At 42.7% G+C, this 13734-nt stretch overlaps 1 protein-coding gene across 1 annotated transcript in view; it reads right to left on the reverse strand.

Annotated features, from left to right (window-relative positions):
* LRRC2 (leucine rich repeat containing 2) overlaps positions 1–13734 on the reverse strand; it is a 747375-nt gene that overhangs the window by 339675 nt on the left and 393966 nt on the right. Inside the window, exon 4 of the mRNA XM_044273432.1 lies at positions 1465–1621. Within this exon, the coding sequence (XP_044129367.1) occupies positions 1465–1621 (157 nt within the window). The remainder of the gene's footprint in view (positions 1–1464; positions 1622–13734) is intronic.

Raw genomic sequence — 13734 nt, forward strand, 5'->3', positions numbered from 1 at the left:
CTTTGTAGCGCTTGATGGTTTTTGTGACTGCACTTGGGGACACTATAAAAGTTTTTCCAATTTTTCGGACTGACTGACCTTAATTTCTTAAAGTAATGATGGTCACTCGTTTTTCTTTACTTAGCTGCTTTTTTCTTGCCATAATACAAATTCTAACAGTCTATTCAGTAGGACTATCAGCTGTGTATCCACCTGACTTCTCCACAACGCCACTGATGGTCCCAACCCCATTTATAAAGCAAGAAATCCCACTTATTAAACCTGACAGGGCACACCTGTGAAGTGAAAACCATTTCAGGTGATTACCTCTTGAAGCTCATCAAGAGAATGCCAAGAGTGTGCAAAGCAGTAATCAAAGCAAAAGGTGGCTACTTTGAAGAACCTAAAATATGACATATTTTCAGTTGTTTCACACTTTTTTGTTATGTAAATAATTTCACATGTGTTAATTCATAGTTTTGATGCCTTCAGTGTGAATCTACAATTTTCATAGTCATAAAAAGAAAGAAAACTCTTTGAATGAGAAGGTGTGTCCAAACTTTTGGTCTGTACTGTACATAAACACATACTCCCCCCCCCCTATTTCTTTAATAAGTAATAAAATTAAAAAATATAGCTATTAGTTTTAGCAATAGTATACCAGACTTTGTGCGTGTAAAATATAAATATATATATAAAAAAAATCTAAAAAATCTAGGTATTCATTTTAGCTATATTATGTCTAATGTGTGTGGGGGGTTGCATAAGAGCTACAAATGCACAATTTATCAATAAATATCTAAATTTCCCCAAGATGAATACCAGCTGTGGTAAAACTACCACTCCCAAGATTCACAATTGCTTTGCTGTTCTCAGAGCTCCATAGAAATTAATGGAGCATGCTAGGAGTTGTAGTTTCACCACAGCTGGAGTGCCGGAGGATAGCCATCACTGCCTTAGGGGGTCAACAGAAAAAAGTTATGGTTATAAAAATGTGCTGTCTAGAAGTCTTTTGTTATAGAAAGAAAATTGATAAGAAAGGAATGAGACTTCAGTGAATAACTTTGCAGTTGATTTTTAAAACTTGGTACCAAACTCAGCTTTGGTTCCGACTGGTGCCAAGGAACCAAAGTCGAGTTTGGTTCAAAGTCCTAAAGTGGTTTTCCATTTTAAAAATAACTTTCGAAGTTATTCAACTTTGCAAATAATTGACTTCGGCTCATCGGAGCCAGTACATTTTAATCCTGCATGCAGAAGTTTTGAGTGTAGCGACTTCAGATGACAGGACATCAATATAAAAATAGCGGACAACCCCTTTAATGAACATAGTAATAGTAACCTGATATGTATTGTTACCATATAACGTGTAACTGTATAAATGTTCTAATCTGTTCCACAGATTTGAGATGTAATACACAATACATTGTACACAGCTATCTAGGGGTTCTCCTCTGCAGTCTGAAACTAAACATCCTTTGTTCTCACCTATTTCAGCAGGAAGACATGTAATTTTATTCTGCGATATATCCAAAACTGTAATATCTTCAAAGGACTGAATATAGTCTGGAATGGTATGTATGAGGGTTTTATTAATATGCCATTCTTTCAGGTATGTCTGTTCTCTCAGGTAATCAGGCAGCTCCTGTGGGGAGAAAATGCAAACATTAGATTTGCAATTTTCTGAATATCAACAAAAATAGCATTTTTTTTCTTAGAAGTAGGTGGTCTTAATACTGATGTCAGCAGGTAAAGACAACTGGTTATTTGAGGTCCCTGTAGCTGGAGATCTTTGGTTGCCCAAACCAGTCAGTGGGATTAGATATTTTAACTCTCTCTCTCTTTATGTTTCTATGGCCAACTAGGCATCCAGGCTTGCTAGCGTATAGCACAGTTCCCTTTATCCCAACTTGTATACACCTTTCTCTGTCTTGTACACCATAATCAGTAAGGATATGAAGACAACAGCTTTATAGAGTAATTCTTTGGAAATAGCCTTGAAGAAATGTAATATGTTCCTCACATTTAAAGAGGACATGTCACCACTCCTGCCTGTTTTAATAGCTTCATATATTCCCCATGTAATAATTCTGGAGCATCTAGTATTATGTCTCTATGTTGTGCCATTCCTTTATTATTTCAAGTTATGAAAGAATTGTCAGCAATCTGCAGTAAGGGTACAGAGGGGTGTTACCAGTTAGGGGAGTGTACCTGCACAGACTGAAAATGGCAGCACTGATTGGATAGAGTGAGTTTGTGCAGGTACACCCCCTCAAATTGTTACCTCCCCTCTGTACCCTTACTGCAGACTGCTAGCAATTCATTCATAACTTCTAGTAGAAATAATAAAGGAATGGCACAACATACAGCCATAAGATTAGATGCTCCAAAATTGTTATTACATGGGGAATGCATGAAGCTATTAAAACAGGCATGTCAGGAGTGGTGAAAGGTCCTCTTTAAGATCTCTGCTTATGGTCAGTGAATGGAAGCATCTATTTATTTATATATTCTTTATTTTCAAAAAAGTATATATATCAATACAAAGTCATTTGCAAGTACAATTCTTGCTAATCGTGCAAGTACATATATCTGAAAATATTCATATTCAGAGGTCGAGGTGGTAAAGCGAAGACAAGGATACACCATTATCCCTTTGGTCTTATATCGACCTTAGCCTAATCAGCATCCTCTGACCCTAATGACTGACTTCACCATTAGTACTTGTGGCCAACAGGACCACAATAACAAAACAAAAAAACAGATATGGGGGGAAAGTGAGAGAGAGGGGAAAGGGGTCGGAGGGGAAGGAGTGGGCGGGGAAGGGGGGGGGGGGTGAAGAGTGATGTATTCTAACTCTCCTAGGAATTCCAAAGAGATAGTCTCAAGCCATGAGCATTAAATTGGTTAGGACATCTCGATTAACATATATTGTGCAAGTAGTCTTGATATCCTATTCTCCCAAACTCCCTATCCATCAGCTTTCACCAGATCCCAAAGTTTCCATGTCTTGAGGAACCTATCATGACTCCTATTTATCCAGCTAGTCATCTCCTCGAAATTGTAGATTTGATCTACCTTAGCTTTCCATTCTTGAATTGTGGGAGGTTTTGTGTCCAGCCAATGTAGCGGTATGAGGGATTTAGCTATTGCTAATAAATGAGTTATTAGGTTTTTCTTTGAAGGGGTGTAAAGTAAGGAAGATTTCGAGAGAACTATCATCTCAACAGTTATCGCAAAATCAGGTAGCGCTATTTTTTTAATTGCCTTATTTACATCTTCCCAGTATTTTCTAATCTGGGGGCATGACCACCAAATATGAGATAAAGAGCCCACCCCTCCTTCACATCTCCAGCACCGCCGGGACTCAGAAAGACCTCTCTCGAACAAGAACTCAGGCGTTCTATACCACCTTACAAGTAATTTAAAATGATTCTCTTGCATACGTACGCATTGTGTAAATCTGTGTGACGTTGCTAATATTTGTTTAGTTTCTTGCTCAGAAAGCTCTATATCTAGTTCTTTCTCCCATGCCAATAAGTACGGCGGTTTTTCGATCACACCCCAACCTCCCAGAACCGAAGAGACTGCAGACACTCCTCTTTGTTTTATCTGGGTTGTTTCGAGCAATGACTCAAAGTCTGTAAGAGACCTCTGAAACCTGTATTTCCTAGCCGCTCTCCCACACACAGCTTTAACATGTGAGTCTATTAGAAAAAAGATCTGGAGACCTTTTTGTTGAATCCGTGATCAATTCCTTTAAATAATGTTCTCTGTCTCTCATAAAGTCGCCCACTTTGATCTGCCGTAAAGAGGACCACACTTCTGGGAATGTTTTTATTGGTAATTTTAAGAGATCTGGGAGAAGGTTCACTGGCATCATTGGGGATGGTAGGGGTTTCCACACATTTGTTCCTGGAATACCATACTTTCCCCTTTCCCTGGGATAGCCGCCGTAATTGTCCCTCCCCCCCCCCCCGATACAATTTGCGCATTCAGCGCTTCCCCCAGAGGCTTGCCTTTTGAAGTTATGAGGCGTTCAGACAGTCGGATGAATACGGGGAAGCCTCTCACATCCGACTGGCCGGTCGCATCAAGCCAGGCCCCTGGGGGTGGGGTGTATTCCCCTTTAAAGCTTGGTGCTCACAAGGCGACGTGTGGCCATCCTAGTGCCGATACTTCCACCAGAGTATCATAGTTACTTTCAGGCAGGGATATTATGCGAACAAGGTCTCCTGTGTATGGCTCCTGATGAAGTGCTAACAATAAGAGCACAGAAACGTGTTGAGCCACGTGTATTTGATCTTATCCTAAAACCTGGGATTGCTCCACGATACTGACGATGCTAGATGCCAGACTTTAAGCAACATTGATACTTATAGTTGTAAATCCTAGAAATGGTTACTAGTTAAATTTTCTGGGGTAATAGTCTGAAGGCATATCAGTAGCTCCTGTGAGCTGGCCTTCAGACATTCTGTTTAGTGAGAGAAGGGTCTGAGCTGTATGTCAGTGAGCTCTGACATTCTTTTTGGTTCAGAAACATTCATGATTTATTGCTTTATCAAGCCACAAAGTGTATGCTCCTCTTGAAGCCTTTTTTTTACATATATGACATTTGGGGCAACTCACTCATAAGTTTTAAACCAGTAATACCAATACAGTTTATTTATTTTATTTTAATGCTCCTATCAGGCTTAGGCTGAATTGATTATTGTGTAAGGGAAGTATACCACTATACTAGCATTCCATTATAAAGAAGGTGGCTTGGGAGGAAAAAATAGCATATGAATGGGGTCATTTACCAAACTGGTGTAAATTTAGAACTGGCTTAGTTGCCCATAGCAACCAATCAGATTCCACAGTTCATTTTTCAAAGGAGCTGTAAAAATGAATGGAGGCCTCTGATTGGTTGCTATGGGCAACTAAGCCAGTTCTAATTTACACCAGTTTGATGAATGACCCCAAAAGTTTTTTGGTGAATAAATATAAAGTTATGCACTTGCATGTGAGAAAGCAAACTCTTCAGTTACATATTACATAGTAAAACACTAACTTTAGAAACCAGTGCCAGGCAGCTGCTGTCAAGGCAAATAACATTATGGAATGCATTAAAGCTGTTAAAAAATAAAATATTTGATAATCACTTCACTGATATCCCTGACCCTGCTAGACAACCCCTTTGAATTTTAATTGGCTTCATAGTCTGAGATATAGGTAAATTAGATTGAGGGATCCACTAGATAAAAGGAACTATCAGTAAACACATTCTCAGAATAGCACTGTAAATCTCTATCATTCATCCTTGTGAGTTATATTAGTATTGAGTGTTTTATATAGTACAGCTGTGAAGAATATTTTTCTAAGCTACCTGGAGAACATGAATTTCGTGGACATTTGTGCTGTGGTTTTGGAAAGTTCTGGTTCAATCGTCATCTAACCTTATAGACTCTGCAGGCCAGATCTGATTAGCTTTAGCTGAAGAGGTTAATAGAAATAAGGAATAAGCAATTTTCCTGGAAATCTCTAGCTTCTGTTTGATGTGGTTGCTTGACAGATTCAGTTCAAATATTTTTCAATTTTTCTTTTTTAATTTGATGTATTCTGTTGAGTTTATATGTCCTAAACATTTTATTCTGCTGTGAGCCATAGGTGAGGTGCTGTCTTTGCTTGATTCTGCTTTAGATTATACTGAAAGCATACAACAAACTAAATTAAGGGGGTTGTGCAGGACCCGGAAATTTTTTTAATTTAATTGTGTACAGCTCAACTAGTCTCCTACAGAGCATAATGTACCTGTCAATTTTTCTGAGTCCTTACTTCAATCTCCATGTCCTGCTGCGCTCCATTGTTTACAACATGAACTTCCAGGTTGTAGGCGTAGATAAGCTGCAGTCACAACACTTCCCATAGTGATGTAGGATCAGCCAGAAATGTAAAAGCCTATTACACCCTTCCCTGGGCCAAAAACTCTGACCAGTACACCCTCCATCATCCCCTTGCTTCTCCCCCCCCCCCCCCCCCAATGTTTCCTCCCACACAGATTTGATATCATAAGCAGTAGACTCTGCCTGCTTGTGGGTTGAGAACACCGACCAGCCCGTTCCAAGATCACATGGGTCTGACATCACAACCATTCGGGTGGGGATTCTGATAGAGGGGATCATGGGAGGCCTGATCATGATGTCAGAGGACATATAGTCTCCACAGAGGGCATAGCCATGTGACCACTCTCCCAATCTATAGGGTGAGATAGAAAAAGTAGAGCAAGTACATTAGTAAGTTGCAGGACCTAGCAGAGGAAGCACAGGGAATAGGGAAAATTTATATTTGGATATCCACTTAAAGGTCCCATGCACACAAAAAAAAAAAAAAAAAAAAAAAAATCTGTTTCTATGCTGTTTTTTTGGTGGCCTGTATGTGAATCTACAAGAAACAATATCAGCAGCACAACATACCCTATTTTTAGGGCAACGTCCAATTTTATTGGTACCCAATGGTCCAAAAGATGGTGCTCGTGGATTGGGATTCAGGCCAAGGATTCCTTAATATGCAGATAATTCAAAGAAGATCCACAGCACTCTTCCGTAATCAGAAAATTTTTTGCACCCTGATCCCAATCACCGATTATGAGTGTGACTCTTTTACATGCCCACTTTTCCTGAACTTTTATTGCAGGTAAATGGAAGCAAAAGGAGAACTAAGAAAATGAATAGTAAAGGGTGTAACATACGTAGAAACAAGTTGCTCCCTTGTTATGCTAATTCTCCCTCCCAGTCATGCATACAGTACATAAAGTCACAACATTATGCCACATAGGTATTTTTTACTTAACAAATGTGCATCTCTTTCCTCCAAGGCTGATGAACATTGCTCAATGATCACAGGGCAGCAATCAATTGACAAACTCTTGTTTGTCAGGTGATGGAATGTTTTATGCAAGCCTAAAAATACTTGCTGGTCAGCAGAATATCTCCATGAATGGTAACAATATGCAAGCTAAATGAGGACAAGTGATTGTACTAATCGTCCATCTAAGAGGTCCTTCAGAATTGTGCCAATCAACTTCTATCGTCAGTGAGTGCCTAATCAGCCTAAAAGGACCCTAAGTAGCTTATAATTGCATAACAGTCTTGTTATTAGTTATTCTTCACAGCTGTCCTATTCTTGCACCTAAATATATTGTATTCTGCCAATTTGTCATTGAATAGCTTGTGTAAGTGTTTGCTTTGTAGTTTCAATTTACAAATGATTCATAACAAGATATGATAGATTCATGGGGACAGGGTTCAAAATGTTAGTAGCCATCACCACGATTAATAATTATTTAGGATAGAATAGGATTTTAATGCAACACTTGTTTGAAGATTAATTTTTAGAGTTGAGCGGACACCTGGATGTTCGGGTTCGACGAGTTCGGCCGAACTTCACAAAAAAGTTTGAATTCGGGACCCAAACTTGCCCCAAATCCCATTGAGGGCTGCAAATGGCAGCAAAATGTGGTTAAGAGCATGGCAAGTGCTCTGCAAACAAATGTGGATAGGGAAATGACTTAAAATAACATAAAATATGTTAAAAAATTTTTTTATCTTGATCTAGGAGAAGGAGGTCCATATGGAGTAGAATATTGAGGAGGCGGTGGATGTGGTGGTGTAGGTGGAAGCAGCAGTGGACCGAAATGATGCATTTCACAAGACAATGTAGCAGACAAATTAGTGCAATGTATTTCCCTGTCTACTAGGTAGAGCAGGGGTATATCAAAGCCAATAATTTGGGATATGCAACCCAACAATGTATCAGACAAATTAGTGAAATGACTTAAAATAAAATACGTAAAAAAATAAAATTAAATAATCTTGATCTATGAAGTGGAGGTCCATATAAAGTAGGAGGTTGAGGAGGCGGTGGAAGTAGCGGTGATGGTGGAAGTGGTGGAGGAGGATGCGGTAGCCAACACAGTTTATTTTTATTTTTAATTAGGGTACATCCCAAAATAGAAGGAAATATCAAAAATACAACAATGAGCAATTGTGCTGTAGTAAATCAAAGGATGGGTAAGGCGGTATACATTTCTTTTCTGCACAAGGTATGGACAAGTCATTTTAATGAACGTGAACTTGTCCACTTTGGCTGTGGACAGGCAGCTACGCTTGTATGTGATAATGCCCCCTGCCGTGCTAAACACACGTTCAGACAATACACTGACTGCAGGGCAGGCCAGCACCTCCAATGCATAAAGGGAAAGCTCAGGCCCAATTTGGAGACCCAGAAGTTGAAGGGGGCAGAGACCCATCATTCAGTACGTGTAGGCGTGTGCACACATACTGCTCCACCATGTTGGTGAAATGCTGCCTCCTGCTAAGACGTTCCATATTAGCTGGTGGTGCTGGTTGTTGTGGCGTGCTGCCTTCTGAGGTGTTGGTGGTTTCCCAGCTGCGTTGGCAGCCTCATTCTCCTCCTATGTCTTCACCTTGTGCTTCCACTGTGCCCCCACTGTCAGGTGGGAATGCCACCAGCAGGGCGTCTACCAGCGTGCGCTTGTACTCGTGCATCTTATGATAACGCTCCAGTGACGGAATGAAGGACGGTATGTTGTCCTTGTAACGGGAATCAAGCAGCGTGGCCACCTAGTAATCAGCACAAGTTAGAATGTGGGCAACTCGGCGGTCATTGCGGAGACACTGCAGCATGTTATCTCTTATGTATGCCAGGCTGCTCAGAGGCAACGACAAACTGTCTTTGTGGGAGGTATATCATCTGTGTCCTCTGTATACCCCCAGCCACGCACCAGGGCAATTGTGTTTCTGGCGTTTGTGGGTGCAGGCACCCGCCCTCGGAGCCACTTGTGAATGACTGGCCTGAAACCCTATGAAATGATCCCTCTTCCTCCTCCTCCTGTGCCACATCCTCTTCCATCATCGCCCAAAAAGCATTTTTTCAAGGAGGCATAGAAGTGGGATAGAAATGCTGAGAACGGCGTCATCGGCATTGGCCATGTTGGTGGAGTACTTGAAACAGCGCAACAAGGCATACAGGTCTCGCATGGAGGACCACTCATTGGTGGTGAAGTGGTACGACTCACCCGTGCATGCTGCAGCTGAAACTCTACTATCGCCTGCTGCTGCTCGCACAGTCTGGCCAGCATGTGCAAGGTGGAGTTCCACCTTGTGGGCACGTCGCATATGAGGCGGTGAGCGGGAAGGCCGAGGTTAGGCTGCAGTGATGACAGGCGAGCAGCAGCATGGTGAAAACGCTGAAAGCGCACACAGAAGGCCCGCACATTATGCAGCAGCTTTGAAATATTGGGGTAATTTTTAAGGAACCTCAGCACATGTGCCAGGCAATGGATGTGCGTCAAACCAGCTAGTCCCAGAGCTGCTACGAGATTTTGCCCCTTATCGCACACCACCATGCTGGGCTTGAGGCTCACTGGCACCAATCACTCATTGGTATGCTGTTCCATGCCCATCCACAGCTCCTGCGCAGTGTGGGGTTTGTCCCCCAAACAGATACGTTTTAAAACTGCCTGCTGTTGTTTACCCCTGGCTGTGCTGAAGTTGGTGGTGAAGATGTTACGCTGACCGAATGAGGAGGCGGTAGAGGATGAGGAAGCGGAGTAGGAGTAGGAAGCAACAGGAGGCAAACTGGAGCACCCTGCAATCCTCGGTAGTGGAAGGACATGCGCCAAACTGCTATCCGCCTCAGGCCCAGCCGCCACTGCATTTACCCAGTGTGCTGTTAGGGAGATATAACGTTCCTGACCGTGCTTACTTTTCCACGTATCTGTAGTTAGGTGGACCTTGCCACAGATGGCGTTGCACAGTTCACATTTGATTTTGTCCCCCACTTGGTTGTGCAGGAAAGGGATGGCTCGCCTGGAAAAGTAGTGGCGGCTGGGCACGATGTACTGTGGGACAGTCACCGCCGTAAGGCTTTTAAAACTCTCCGTCTCCAGCAGACGGAATGTTAGCATTTCAAAGGCAAATAATTTTGAAATGCTGGCATTCAGGGATCACTGGTGGGTAGGAGGGTACTTCCTCTTTCGCTCCAGTGTTTGGGAGATAGAGAGTTGAACGCTTCCATGGGACATTGTGGAGATGCTTGGTGACCCAGGTGGTGGCATTGTTGGCAGATCCTCTGTTTGCAGGGTGGCAGGTGGCACTGTCAATCCAGAGGTGGATGAAGAGGCCAAGACTGCAGCAGAAGAGGAAGCAGGAGGAGCCAGAGACCTTTCTTTATTTTAGAGGTGTCTACTCCACTGCAGCTTGTGATTTGCACTTAGATGCCTGGTCACGCAGGTTGTGCTCAGGTTGCGAACATTTATGCCTCACTTCAGGCTCTGATTGCACAGCGTGCAAACCACTCGTGTCTTGTCGTCAGCACATTGTCTGAAGAACTGCCACGCCAGGGAAATCCTTGGAGCTGGCTTTGGTGTGCTAGGTCCCTTGGTGCGGTGGGCAGTAGCAGGCATACTGTCTAGGGGACGGCCGCTCGGCTTTTGTACCCTGCTCCCTCTTCTGCTGTGCTGGTGGCTCTGTGCGACCACCGCCTTTTCCTCCGAACTACACAGGTCACTCTCATGACCTTGATTCCATGTGGGTTCCTCATCATCCTCCACATCATCTTCCACCCAGTCTTCACCCCCTGCCCTCCTTGTCGGTCTGCACACTGCAGAAAGCCACAGCAGTTGGCACCTGTGTTTCATCATCATCCGAGACGTGCTGCAGTGGTCCTCTCATGTACTCATCCTGAAACATAAGTGGTTGGGCATCGGTGCACTTAATCAATTCCACTTCTGGGGCAGGGCTATGTGGATGGCCCTGGGAAACCTTCCTAACAGAGTCATCAAAAAGCAGAAGAGACTGCTGCTAGGGATGAGCGAACTCGAACTGTATAGTTCGGGTTCGTACCGAATTTTGGGGTGTCCGTGACACGGACCCGAACCCGGACATTTTCGTAAAAGTCCGGGTTCGGGTTCGGTGTTCGTCGCTTTCTTGGCGCTTTTGTGACGCTTTCTTGGCGCTTTTTGAAAGGCTGCAAAGCAGCCAATCAACAAGCGTCATACTACTTGCCCCAAGAGGCCATCACAGCCATGCCTACTATTGGCATGGCTGTGATTGGCCAGAGCACCATGTGACCCAGCCTCTATTTAAGCTGGAGTCACATAGCGCCGCCCGTCACTCTGCTCTGATTAGCGTAGGGAGAGGTTGCGGCTGCGACAGTAGGGCGAGATTAGGCAGATTAACTCCTCCAAAGGACTTGATTAACTGATCGATCTGCAGCTGTGGATCATTGAGCTGCTGATCCTCAATTGCTCACTGTTTTTAGGCTGCACAGACCGTTTGTCAGTCTCATTTTTCTGGGGTGATCGGCGGCCATTTTGTGTCTTGTGGTGCGCCAGCACAAGCTGCGACCAAGTGCATTTAACCCTCAATGGTGTGGTTGTTTTTTGGCTAAAGCCTACATCAGGGTGAAGCTGTCACACCAAGTGCATTTAACCAGCAATAGTCTGTTCATTTTTTGGCCATATACAAAATCAGGGGCAAGCTGCGCCTGTCACCAAGTGCATTTAACCCTCAATGGTGTGGTTGTTTTTTGGCTAAAGCCTACATCAGGGTGAAGCTGTCACACCAAGTGCATTTAACCAGCAATAGTCTGTTCATTTTTTGGCCATATACAAAATCAGGGGCAAGCTGCGCCTGTCACCAAGTGCATTTAACCCTCAATGGTGTGGTTGTTATTTGGCTAAAGCCTACATCAGGGTGAAGCTGTCACACCAAGTGCATTTAACCAGCAATAGTCTGTTCATTTTTTGGCCATATACAAAATCAGGGGCAAGCTGCGCCTGTCACCAAGTGCATTTAACCCTCAATGGTGTGGTTGTTATTTGGCTAAAGCCTACATCAGGGTGAAGCTGTCACACCAAGTGCATTTAACCAGCAATAGTCTGTTCATTTTTTGGCCATATACAAAATCAGGGGCAAGCTGCGCCTGTCACCAAGTGCATTTAACCCTCAATGGTGTGGTTGTTATTTGGCTAAAGCCTACATCAGGGTGAAGCTGTCACACCAAGTGCATTTAACCAGCAATAGTCTGTTCATTTTTTGGCCATATCCCAGTCTAATTCTGTCACTAAATCCATACCGGTCACCCAGCGCCTAAATACTAGGCCTCAAATTTATATCCAGCTAAATCTGTCCCTAGTGCTGTAGCTGGGCGAGTTATTTAGTGTCCGTTCAAGCACATTTCTTGTTCTGGGTTGAAATACAATTCTCAATTTAGCAATTTCATAATTTAGTGGTTCCTGCTATATCAGAGCTCTTTGAAATCTATCCCAAAAAGGGTATATAATATTGAAGGTGCACATAGGGTCATTCAGAGTAACTTCACACACACCCGCTACTGTGTATTTCCAAGTCTAATTCTGTCACTAAATCCATACCGGTGACCCAGCGCCTAAATACTAGGCCTCAAATTTAATTCCCTCTAAATCTCTCGTTACCCACCGCTGTACTGTTGTTGCTGGGCAAGATATTTAGTGTCCGTCAAAGCACATTTTTTGTTCTGGGTTGAAGTACAATTCCCAATTTAGCAATTTCATAATTTAGTGGTTTCTGCTATATCAGAGCTATTTGAAATCTATCCCAAAAAGGGTATATAATATTGAAGGTGCACATAGGGTCATTCAGAATAACTTCACACACACCCGCTACTGTGTATTTCCAAGTCTAATTCTGTCACTAAACCCATACCTGTCACCCAGCGCCTAAATACTAGGCCTCAAATTTAAATCCCTCTAAATCTCTCGTTACCGTTGTCCTGTTGTAGCTGGGAAAGTTATTTAGTGCCCGTCAAAGCACATTTTTTGTTCTGGGTTGAAGTACAATTCCCAATTTAGCAATTTCATAATTTAGTGGTTCCTGCTATATCAGAGCTATTTGAAATCTATCCCAAAAAGGGTATATAATATTGAAGGTGCACATAGGGTCATTCAGAATAACTTCACACACACCCGCTACTGTGTATTTCCAAGTCTAATTCTGTCACTAAATCCATACCGGTGACCCAGCGCCTAAATACTAGGCCTCAAATTTAATTCCCTCTAAATCTCTCGTTACCCACCGCTGTACTGTTGTTGCTGGGCAAGATATTTAGTGTCCGTCAAAGCACATTTTTTGTTCTGGGTTGAAGTACAATTCCCAATTTAGCAATTTCATAATTTAGTGGTTTCTGCTATATCAGAGCTATTTGAAATCTATCCCTAAAAGGGTATATAATATTGAAGGTGCACATAGGGTCATTCAGAATAACTTCACACACACCCGCTACTGTGTATTTCCAAGTCTAATTCTGTCACTAAATCCATACCGGTGACCCAGCGCCTAAATACTAGGCCTCAAATTTAATTCCCTCTAAATCTCTCGTTACCCACCGGTGTACTGTTGTTGCTGGGCAAGATATTTAGTGTCCGTCAAAGCACATTTTTTGTTCTGGGTTGAAGTACAATTCCCAATTTAGCAATTTCATAATTTAGTGGTTTCTGCTATATCAGAGCTATTTGAAATCTATCCCTAAAAGGGTATATAATATTGAAGGTGCACATAGGGTCATTCAGAATAACTTCACACACACGCTTCTGTGCATTTCCAAGTCTAATTCTGTCACTAAATCCATACCGGTGACCCAGCGCCTAAATACTAGGCCTCAAATTTAAATCCCTCTAAATCTCTCGTTACCCACCACTGTACTGTTGTTGCTGGG

This window comes from Bufo gargarizans, chromosome 1, assembly GCF_014858855.1.
Source record: "Bufo gargarizans isolate SCDJY-AF-19 chromosome 1, ASM1485885v1, whole genome shotgun sequence".
In the NCBI taxonomy this organism is placed as follows: Eukaryota; Metazoa; Chordata; class Amphibia; order Anura; family Bufonidae; genus Bufo; species Bufo gargarizans.